We start from the raw sequence: 12,602 nt of genomic DNA, 5'->3' as shown, positions 1-12,602 counted from the left end.
CTGAAACTACAAATCAGAGTTTGTCATTATTAATTTATTGATTGAATGGTAGTACCATTATATATCACTTAACAAAAACTGCTGAAAATTGCATATTTTGTTGGGGTTTTTTTTGGACATATTTACATCCAGAAAACTATGACCACAACCAAAAACAGCTTTATATTTTCGCATAACTTTATGATAAACTATGTAATAAAGAAGTATATATTCCCTAAATATAAATTTGTTTTTTGGACCATTTCTTCGGTAGAAATATGACCATAAATTGGCAAAAAAGTACAAAATGAACAGAATCTCTGAATTTGTAAAATTCTAGCATTTTTTTTATAGTTCCTATAGTTGTACATTTATATTTTCGGTCAAAAAGAGCTTTTATTATCCCTTCTCCTTTCCCACAAACCTAAATTATTAATAAACACCAGCAGAAAGCATAATATTATGATAAGTCTGTCACCCTTTTGTTATTTTTTTTAAGTTCCACAATATTAAAATGTAAAATAAAAAAAACCATAAAAGGCAAAGGGAAGCTACTGTTCTTGATAACAAACACTGTACCAAAAAAATCATTAAAATCAGTTATTAATGTGGTTTTAATGAATACTTTGACATGTGGACATACATACAAATGAGTAGTTAGCAGTTTACACTAATATAGGTATAGCTATCAAAAGACATTTTGACTTGAAACTGGGAATCACTGAATGATGAGGAATGTATGACATCCCCTTTCAAGTTTTTTTTATCAATGAACAGCCCAATCTCTTGAAAATAAAGGACATCCTTCTCTATATATTGGAAAAAAAAAACATTTTTAGTGTCACCATATAATGTATTTAATCAAAGTAAGTGATACATTCATGTATCTTCATACTAGGCTGAAGTCCTTTAAACTACTCTATCACTAGAGTAAGTTCTTCTCATGTAAAACTAGAACACCACACCGAAATTGGTTTCATTCATGCAGACCCTGTGGAGATTCAATGAATTATGGTCCTCTTGAACTTCTAAATTAACATCCCTCAGCATGCTGACAGAAAATAGGCACAACATTATGGTATTTTTCAATGACAATGAAGTTTAAGGGTGCTATACAGTTAAATATCATCTAACAGCTGACTGTAATTGTTTTATTGTCACTTCTTGTTGGTGGATGTGTTCTTGGTTTATTTCGTCTTGACTGGGATGCCATAGTTTGTGTATAACTCTTTCTACAGCAGGGGCATATACAGAATGTGAGGCTATACATCCTCTATACAACTGAAATACAAATAGAAAATGTAATTGTGGTTCTTGTTTAAGTTGAAGTATTTTTTGGTTAAAATTTGTTTTTGAAATCACACTTTTCAAAAGACATACTGTAAACGTACTAATTTTCTCGGTGTACTAATTTTTGCTATTTTCGCAGTGGACAGAAAACCATGAAAAATAGTACATACGAAATTGATTTTTAACAAATAAAACAGTAATCATTTTTGGAAGCCAAGAAACTTGATACCTGCAAATGTGTTCACTTGACAGAATCCATGTAAATTAGCAACAACAAAAATTAATATGTTTACAGTACTCAAACAATGCATGCTACCAAAGTTAATTACAATCCAATCACTGGTTTAACAAGAGATTTGAAAAGTTGATACAATAATGAAACAACAGATACAGCAATAGCTGATATTAACCTTTGGGACAGGTGAGATAAATGAGGGGTGTGTTTATTTAACCTATAGTACAGGTGAGATAAAAGAGGGGTGTATTTATTTGACCTATAGTACATGTGAGATAAAAGAGGGGTGTATTTATTTGACCTATAGTACAGGTGAGATAAAAGAGGGGTGTGCTTATTCAACCTATGGTACATGTGAGATAAAAGAGGGGTGTGTATATTTAACCTATGGTACAGGTAAGCTAAAAGAAGGGAGTGTTTACCTCATCCTCCTACTCCTGAGTATGAACCAATCACATTTGTAAGTATTATACCTATTCTTAGTACCTTGAATCCAGGTAAATTAAACACCTTCATACATTCTCTTTAATTTGGAACAGGATTGATGTTAATATATTAATAGTCTTGATAATTAAATTAAATCAATTTGAGTTCCTACCTGTAAGGTGTCTAACAGTTCAAACAGTGAGACCGGTCCCTTAGAGACAGGTAATTCTGCTGTAGATAACTGTTCAGCAGCCTGAGCTTCACCAACAGCATAAGGTGGCTTTCGACTCGGTATGTGTAGAGCATTTTGCATTATTGATGTTGCTTCACTAAAAGCAAATCATGAAAAGCATATCAGTTTATGGATGGTAAATTAAATCACTTACTGTTGTACTTGAGGGATACAGAATAATGGCAGCTTTGAGACAGGAAATATCACAGTGAGTCTGTTAGAGTAAGATGAGATGTTCTGTCGCGACATTCAATACTGACATTATTTTGTAAAGTGGTGACATCACAGTCGACTTGACATAACATTAGGAATTGCCAATATTTTTCAGTATCTTGACAGTAGCCTGAGATCAAAATTATCAATCAAGCAAACTAATGTTGCCAATAAACTAAAATATCTGGTATACACATGCAGTTCAAAAATAGTAATAATAATAAATTTTGTTCGTTACATCATGTTTGATGTTCTTGTAGTGAAAACCTAAAATATATTTGCTCTGAAGATATTTTTACATTCACTTAAAATATAGTTGAAGTCATTAGTGGAGCCAGCATATAGGTGCAAAAATACACGTGTATACTTTTATTGAAGTTACAGAGGGAACCCTGATTATGAGTTTTATAAGAGAGAATAGAATTCCTCTAGATGTGAATCTTTCTTGTTATTAATATCTCTACATTCTTTAAGTATGTTATAAAATGATGGTCGGTGAATTTTAAGTAATGAATACAAATATCATTCAAGTACACTAGAATTGAAGTTCATATAAAAAATTAATTTATGCAATAAGAAACTGATGCACTAACATTACCTCTCCACTGAAGAATCATGAATTTGATTGGTATGCTGTAAATATGGATTTGATACTTGTGTTCCCATGGCATATTTAAATCTCTTCTCTCTTACTTTGTAACCACTTCTTTTAGACAAAACTAGAGATATTATATTCTTGAGTTGGTTCTGTAAAAAATATATTTAAAATTCAGTACATGTATTAAAATTGAAAGAACTTGACACAGCACTAGCATGTCACAGTACATAAGGAAGAAAGTTATTTTTGCATTTTGCATGGGAAACCCTAATTCAAATAAGATTTCACTATTTCGAAAATATGAACTTGAAAATTGAACTTAACTCAATATTATTTGATAATTATTATAGCGATTTTAAAAATTAATATTTGTTTTTTTTTCTAGGGATTTTGATCTTAGATTTTGCAACTCTAGACCAGTGTTCTTTACAATACTGGTTTTATAAATTCAGCAGACAGTTAGATACTTACTGGTTACAATACATTGTTAATGTACTGGGTTTCTTTTCGAATTTTTATTGCCATTTATTTATGTTGCTATCATTTAAGATCCATACATAAAATTCAGACACTACCAATGGTAAAGTGATTCGTGGTGTAAAAAAACCCACAGAACAAACGATGTTTTTTTTAATCTGCAGATGATATATTTGTAGGGAACATAAGTTTTTTGTATTCTTATCTGCACTTTTGAGAAAATCATACATTTATCTCCCACTAAAACCAACCAAATCAAAACAAATCAAGAAGGATAACTCTCGCAAAGTACTAATTTCATGTACAATCTATATAAATTTTATCTCAAAAGCGCAACCCCCAAATGAAAAACCAAGACTTGATATGTGGTCAGTAACTGATTCTGAATAAGAAATAAAAATTAATTGGTAGGTTTTTAACATATATAAATCACCTCCTGTCTGATTTTTATAAAGACTGATACTTAAGTTTGGTTCCTAGAAGCCCTTAACAACTCCAGACTATCAACAGACTTGTTCATTCTACTTGATGAAAATCCGTATTTTTCACCGTAGTCTATGGTTATGGATCTGTTAATAATGAACTTTGTGTGAAATTGTAACATAGGTACTATGTAGATATTCATAAATTGTAGAGCGCAATTTGCAGTCAAATTTCATATAAAACACAGAGAATCCTTATAAGTAAACACGTCTGTGTACTACGAATAAAATGGATACGAAGTGTGATTTTCAATGATTCATCTGTTATTGCTTCGAGATGGTAAGTGCTTGAGGGCTAGTTTTAATCATGTTTTACTTATGTGTTATTCTTAATTTGCAAATATGTCTACCATACCTCAATTTTACCATTTGTCAGCAAAAGTATGCTTTTTGGATAACCATAAAATTCGTAAAAAAATCATTCTTGTTCTAATACATCATGTACATGAACCAACCTCAACAGCTTGCATGACAAGTTTGACAGAAGAATCATTGACATCCTCTAACCCTGACTCCCAGGCACATACCAACATCCTTCCTTGTACCATAGAAACATCAGGAACTGCACATTCCCTAGCAGCAAAACCTGAAGATAAATCAAGCATAGAAACATCAGGCACTGCACATTCCCTAGCAACAAAACCTGAAGATAAATCAAACATAGAAACATCAGGCACTGCACATTCCCTAGCAACAAAAACCTGAAGATAAATCAAACATAGAAACATCAGGCACTGCTCATTCCCTAGCAACAAAACCTGAAGATAAATCAAGCATAGAAACATCAGGCACTGCACATTTTCTAGCAACAAAACCTGAAGATAAATCAAACATAGAAACATCAGGCACTGCACATTCCCTAGCAACAAAAACCTGAAGATAAATCAAACATAGAAACATCAGGCACTGCACATTCCCTAGCAACAAAAACCTGAAGATAAATCAAACATAGAAACATCAGGCACTGCTCATTCCCTAGCAACAAAACCTGAAGATAAATCAAGCATAGAAACATCAGGAACTGCACATTCCCTAGCAACAAAACCTGAAGATAAATCAAACATAGAAACATCAGGCACTGCACATTCCCTAGCAACAAAAACCTGAAGATAAATCAAACATAGAAACATCAGGCACTGCACATTCCCTAGCAACAAAAACCTGAAGATAAATCAAGCATAGAAACATCAGGCACTGCACATTCCCCTGCAGCAAAACCTGAAGATAAATCAAGCATAGAAAAATCAGGAACTGCACATTCCCTAGCAAAACAAAACCTGAAGATAAATCAAACATAGAAACATCAGGCACTGCACATTCCCTAGCAACAAAAACCTGAAGATAAATCAAACATAGAAACATCAGGCACTGCACATTCCCTAGCAACAAAAACCTGAAGATAAATCAAGCATAGAAACATCAGGCACTGCACATTCCCCTGCAGCAAAACCTGAAGATAAATCAAGCATAGAAAAATCAGGAACTGCACATTCCCTAGCAAAACAAAACCTGAAGATAAATCAAACATAGAAACATCAGGCACTGCACATTCCCTAGCAACAAAAACCTGAAGATAAATCAAACATAGAAACATCAGGCACTGCACATTCCCTAGCAACAAAAACCTGAAGATAAATCAAACGTAGAAACATCAGGCACTGCTCATTCCCTAGCAACAAAACCTGAAGATAAATCAAGCATAGAAACATCAGGAACTGCACATTCCCAAGCAGCAAAACCTGAAGATAAATCAAGCATAGAAACATCAGGAACTGCACATTCCCTAGCAACAAAAACCTGAAGATAAATCAAACATAGAAACATCAGGCACTGCACATTCCCTAGCAACAAAAACCTGAAGATAAATCAAACACATAACATTTATAAACATAACACAAGATGTACATGTTACTTGTAGTAGCAAAACTGAAGATGAAAACCAAACCCTCATACTATGTAGAAATATAAACAAATATCACTCCTGTCACATAAGTCACCTGATGCAGCAAACCCTGGAGATAAAACAATTTATCTCCTTATTAAAGGACCAACAGCAAAGGATTTCATGCAGTTACTTGTTGGTTTCCATAATGGATTCCCAATTTGTCTATTCATCACAGATTTGTATGCTGTAGATAACTTCTCATTTTATACTACAATGTGCTAGGAAAGAAAGTATAACAAACTGTTGTAATGATAAAGAATATACTTTACTGAATATTTGGGGAAAGATAACACCCTTTTATTTATAGATTCATTTAGAACTCCATCTAAACCATTTTCACTAACTTTTCTGTTTGATTCTGTTACCACTGTCATAAACAAAGTCTCTAACCAACTTACTTGCATCTTCACTGCCTTTATACATGGCTTGTGGAGCATATGTCACAGGGTTTGATGGGACAAACTTCTGAAAACAAATGGTTTACACAAATACTACAAAATTATAATGATTTATATAAAGACATCCAATTCGGAAGTGTGAGTTCAGGTAAGACGACGATACTGTGGATCAACCAGGGATATCCCTGTTCAACATTTCTGATCTGGTATTTAATTGTTATAGACCTTCTCATTGTATTGTTCTTTTATCAATAAATAATAATATATATTGTGTTTGTCTTGTTTATTGACCTTCTTTACGTTGTGTGTATTTATAAGTAAAACCACATGTTTCTCATCTATAAATAGTCAAGTAATTCCCTGACCTTTCTATGAAAGAAAATCCCATATTTCATATTTCAGCCAGGATTCAGTGTAATATTCATCAATGTTTGCAGTTTGTGGGCTTTTGAAATGGTCTGTGTGTTTTTATTCCTCTGTTCAATCACCATTATACACTGATAGTTGTGTATTATACGTGTCATTGACCTCAATATATTCCTATATTCCGAACCCCATGCCGCATCATAAGGTGATGTTTGGTATGTCGTCAGAAGTCATTGTTCACCTAGGTGCTTGTTTATTTTAATGTAATTAGAAATCATTTATATTGTCTTTTATGTCCATTATGTTTTTAATCTATTATTAACACCTCCTGATTGATGATAATCTAGTTTTTACAACAATAAATATGATTGACATATTTATGACCCAAAGGCTTATAATAGAATTTGGGAAAACCTGTCTTTACCTGCATGAGGCAAAATTCTCTATGCAATAAACCGAAATGCACCTCCAAGACCTATGCAAATAAGCGATTTTTTCCCTAACAGAACAATAGGAAATGGTTTTGTGCAGGAGAAAATTATGCTAATAACCGAAATATGCAATAAAGCGATATGCGATTAAGTGGAGTTGACTGTAGTAACAAACCTGTAATGTGCTTCTAGAACTTGTAGATTTTCTTCTCAATTTACTTTTATGTTTCACTCGAGGCTGCTCAGAAATTTTACTTGATCCACTGCTCTCCTTAGGAACTAAAATGAAAATAAAATTTCTTTTTTATATTATCTTTAATAATTTATAAGACTTAGAACTGCCATTCCATAGGAATCAGGTGGTTGAAAAAAAAATCAGAAAAGAGTGAGACCACCAAACAATATTATTTTTAAGAAGTACCATCAGAATAAGCAAATAAACAACAGATTTGTCTATTATAATAAATTTTTGCTTAAGTGAGAAACATTTCAATAAATTAATTCAGGAGCAGATAACTCTATTCAGATGCATAATTTTCCTGATTTCTGCAGCACTGTAGTCATTACTTAGTCATCATTCAGAAATTATATAAAAGACCACTTCAACTATAAATAACATTATCAGTATAGTATGTGGCAAGTTCATTCGTATGTTTCTGATTTTAAAATCTATTTATTCGTCTTTTATAAAGATTTTTTTCATTTACATGTATATAGTGTGTTATTAAAATAAAAGTGACATAAACAATAGGTATTTATCCTCCGGATTTTCAAAGGTAAATTCTCCAACATGTGAGAGATAGAATACCATACTAATCTGCCTCCCTGGCACATCATCTCCCAGACCCAGACTTCCAATGATGATTTAAAAAAAAAACCTCTGTCTTAGCGACCGATGAGATGTGTTTGTTAGACAAAGCTAACAATAAAATATGCACTAAACATTATCCCGTTAAACACATTGTATGTTACTAGAATTATGATAAAGAGACGTTGCAAACAAAGTTTTTTAATTCCTTGACAGTCGTAAGTTCAAAGGAGTATACGTTTGCAGTATGTTCAATAAGTATCTTCTCCAGCAGTGCCAGACATCTGTATCACTGGATTTGCTCAGAAATTTTTCAATAGAATGTTAGAAAAATGAGGCTTTTGACAGAGTAAACTGTCACTGAAATATTCATTTTCAGTGCATTTTTATGAAATTATAACTCAGTTAAAAAATGAAATGAAAAATCTTTTTTTTTCTTGTTTCTGATAGTCAACTTAAACTTTGTTTTTTTTTTAAACCATTTTTCACCCAGAGCTGATTTATACAGACACTGACACTTAAGTAGTGTTTATGATGTTTTTACAATGCATTACCTAGTGAAGTAGACAGACTTTGACATCTTGACATGATTGCCAACAAGAACTCATTGTGGAGATGAACTAAAATGAATAATCTCACCAAATTACCAAGTACACATGCAACATACATGTAAAATATAGAAGATTCATAATTTCATATTAACCTCATGTTATCACAAACATAACATGACATTATGTATTTAATTCACCACCTAAAGTTTTAGCATAAAATCATCATCTGAACCTTGGTTGTATTTGCAATATTTTAAGATTTTATTGAAATCCATAAATCATTTAAATGAAACGTAAAATATTCTTGACACATATTTTTTGATAGATTACCAAAGCAAATTCCACTGGCTAAGTAGCAAAAACCAAATTTATTTTTACAGGTTTAAATATAAAATGTAAATCACATTTTTCACTCCTCATTGCTTTACATAGGTCATTATTGACTCATTATACATGTTAGTATAATGTATGAATGTTACTGGACTTTTATCTTCACAATTGCATTTGTAACAGACCATTAACTTTTCGTCATATCAAAATTGACAATATTTTTGTACCACATCAAAGTGATATGTTCTGACACTGTCATTGAATATAGAATAACATGCTTTCATATGATACGTGTAACTAAAGAAAACTAGAAAAACTGTGAGCAATGCTCACTAACCTGAAACCCCCCACTCCCCAATTTGATAACAGTCACCTTTTGACCCCCAAATTTATTAACAGGCATGGATTTGGGTAGGGCTAACATAACCCCACCCACTACTAAAATTAAGAGGAATTTTTGTGAATAATTTTTCACAAATTCTACCTCCAAAAATGTTGACTTGCTTCACTTGGCGTTTTATTCTATTATTACACCCCCACCCCTGAAATCTAGGATCAAAATCTAAACCAAAATGCACTAAATGGGAATCTGTAATTAAGATTCTGTGAAAGTGTCTTTCTATTCCATTCAGTGTTGTATAAGAGTAATGGATAGTAGTTGGGTACCCCTCTGTGTAGCAGAAGGACAAATGGACACCCTTAACACTATATACCCCCACTCAAAACATTGTAAGAAACAAATTATAGTTCATCAAAGCTCAATTAACATTACCAGTGTCATCAGACAGTAATTGTCTAGCCTCATGGTCAAAATCTTCTTTGGATATCTAGAACAATAAAAGAACAAACCTTCATAAAAATAAGACTAAACAATTACATGTGGTAATCACATTGTACATGTACATGTACTTTTACACGAGATTGTGAAATTATAATTAATCAAGGGCTAAAAACAACACCTGGTACATTACAGCACTTCAGCTGTACCTAAACTTGAATTATTTCCCTTTCCAACTTTGACAATTTTATTGGTTTCAGTTATATAAAATTCCTATTTCAAAAACATGTATAAAGTCAAACACTTATAAATACCTTCTGTTTAAACCATGACTTTAAGTTCTGTAAATACCTACAAAATTATAAAATAAAATATATAATACATTGTTGATATGTAAAAGATGTATAAAATTATACAAGTACATGTAACATAAAACAAGGACACAATGGAAAACAGCCATAAATATTTTAATAGAAAATATCTTAATTAGTTTTTTTTTTCGTAAATTTTTAATTTCTGCAATTATTCACTCTCAGAGTTTCATATATTTAGGAGTATCAGAAAGTAGATAGATTTAATAGAAAACAGGTAATTTGCAATATCAAAGAAAATTTCATATGCCTGCAAAATTGGCAATTATGGTTAAAATGTAAATTTGGTTATCATGGGGCTGTTAAATTAACTTTTTGCCTGTAACATAACAGAAATGAAAGAAGTCAAGGGAAGGAACATGTAAATTTCTTATAACATTGGTGAATACTCATGTGTGTACAAGTCTAAAATTTACATAACCTCTATAGAGCTTTTTAAACTGACAACGAAGTTTATGACCATACATGTATGGCTAATAAGATCTTCTTGCATGGATGCCATGCTTTCAGGAAAGTAAAGGTTGATGTTCCAGGCTGAAAAATTGGTGAAACTCCCATTGCTAGGGTAGGTGTCAGAACACATGTTGGGCTTGAACTCAAGATGTGTTCACCACAGTGTCATAGCTAGGGCAAAATGGAGGGGCACTGCACCCCACCCCTATCACGCCCGCATCCCTCTGCCCATATTGAGTATCCCCTTAGTGCCATTTACAATTAACTGAATGTCCTTTAATATTACACTCAAGTATATAAATTATCAGTACCCCAAGCCAATTAAGAAGTGTCAACTTCATTACCTACATCCTCTCCTAATTAACCATCAGGTAAACCTCAGGTAATTATCATAAATCAGCTGATCAAGGTTATCCAATGATGATTAACAAGTAGAAAATGGGTCCCGATTGGACCTATCACCATTTTATGGACATCCAATCATTGGTTAATAATTAATTTCTACTGCACAATTAATTTCACAAAAATTTTTAGGTTAACAAGACCAAATTTTTTGTAGAACCCCAGTTGTAAACAATTGCATGTTGCAAATGTCTGTTTATTCAAAATGTCAGTTACCTCCTTTATAATTTCAATATTGTAAAGACATTAATATATCTTCAACAGTTCATGACATTTTCCAAAACTTTGATTGCAATAGTTAAAGGAAATAATACACCTCATAATTAAAAAAGATTTTGAAATTTAATTGGAGTAATATCAGATATTTGTTATACTTCATGCAACATTTCACCTTATAGTGTGTCATAAATGTACAGAATAAATAGCCCTTAATCTGCTGAATCACAATATTAATACATGTTTGCTGCATTGCCCCTTGAACTATTATAGAATGAGGATTATCAATGAGCATTCATAATTCATTTCCAGCTGATATATTTCGGCAAGTATAAATATTCATAAGGCAATTGGTCAATTGAGAAAAGTTTTATAAAACATTAAGGGTGTCATGCATATATTAATGCAGTAAACCTTATTCAGTTGGCAGGTATGTAATAAGAATACAAACATACAAGAAAAGAAAAAAATGAAGGAAGATATTTCCGACTTAATGCAAACATAAATCTTTAATAAAAAAAAAACTAAGATCAATGTCCCTTTTTGGTTGGAAAAAAAAACATGTTACACATTAAAGTGCTCTCTTCCCTGCACCCTGTATTTTCAAATCCTAGCTAGAACATTGCCACATGATTATTCGTCCAGTACCACAACATCTTGCTCAACTGCCGCTTTATACCAGGAATATTTTCATTGATCAAGTTAACTAAGGTTTTTGTATATGACCCTAATGGAACTTAGTAGGACCAAATTTTCGTACGTCTTCACAATATAATCCCCGAGAGAACTAAATAGTAAAGAAACCCCCAAAAGATAAGGATAGAGTGTCAGTGGTGTTAGTCATAACATGAACGGCTGAAAATCTTTCTATCCAAAATGACATTTTAAGGAAACAATGTCAGAAGTTAGGATAGGATTGTTTGAACTTTTAACACAGCATTTGTCTCACAGATTCCTGTTCAGCTGTTATTCAAGTCTTCAAGTCTCAGCAATATAAGTGTTAATATAACAATATAGCAGTGAATTATCAACAACAGTCAACAAAGTCTCGAATTTTATCTGAGTCCAAATAGCTCCATCCCTCATAGACACAGCCGAACTCCATATTAAAAAATAAACAAGTCATGATTTAAGTGTAACCAGATCTAGATGGTTAGAAGGGTGATCGATTAAGGCCAATAACTTATAGTTAATATAAGGCCTATTAAGGGGGGAAATTTTGATGTTATATAATGCGCCCATACAATGGCATAAACCTAAAACTTAGTTTACATGTATATAATTTTACAGAAATTAATGTAAGCAAGAAGGTAAAACAGATAGCTTACACTGTCATATCATCTCCTAGAGTGTCTTGAAGTTGTTTCTTTGCAATTGTCAAATCCAAGCTAGACATATTTTTTTCCGGAAGTGAAGAGTTTTCTCTCTTTGTTTTTCCATTTTTTACAAGGTGGCGCAACTATGCAAACGTGGCAAGCAATCCATTTGCCAAACTTACTCCCTCCGTTCCGTATTAAATATTGATGATTCGTATGACAAATTAGATGAAAAGTAAATAATAATAAATATGCATAAAATTAATAGCTTTTAAAGTTTTCAGAGTACAATTGTTAGAACAGTC

General features: G+C 32.3%; 1 protein-coding gene across 2 annotated transcripts; it reads right to left on the bottom strand.

Annotated features, from left to right (window-relative positions):
* Nucleotides 1-575: 575 nt before the first annotated feature.
* LOC148611621 (transcriptional adapter 1-like) lies at nt 576-12,457 on the bottom strand. 2 transcript variants are annotated; one of them, XM_088592346.1, is made up of 10 exons: nt 12,310-12,457; nt 9,854-9,890; nt 9,534-9,588; nt 8,435-8,500; nt 7,248-7,351; nt 6,276-6,342; nt 4,388-4,518; nt 2,974-3,122; nt 2,103-2,259; nt 576-1,260 (listed from the first exon to the last, which is right to left on the bottom strand). In XM_088592346.1, exons 1-10 carry the CDS (start codon nt 12,375-12,377, stop codon nt 1,105-1,107), a joined length of 990 nt encoding a protein of 329 aa, XP_088448472.1. In that variant the 5' UTR covers nt 12,378-12,457; the 3' UTR covers nt 576-1,104. The 2 variants fall into 2 exon arrangements, with proteins under 2 accessions (XP_088448472.1, XP_088448473.1); XM_088592347.1 differs by lacking the exon at nt 8,435-8,500 and having other exon boundaries at nt 812-1,260.
* Between the last annotated feature and the right edge of the window lie 145 nt (nt 12,458-12,602).

This window comes from Perna viridis, chromosome 7, assembly GCF_037379345.1.
Source record: "Perna viridis isolate PV_CMFRI_1.1 ecotype Kerala chromosome 7, ASM3737934v1, whole genome shotgun sequence".
Lineage (NCBI taxonomy): Eukaryota > Metazoa > Mollusca > Bivalvia > Mytilida > Mytilidae > Perna > Perna viridis.
This window is presented reverse-complemented; position numbering and strand designations above follow the sequence as displayed.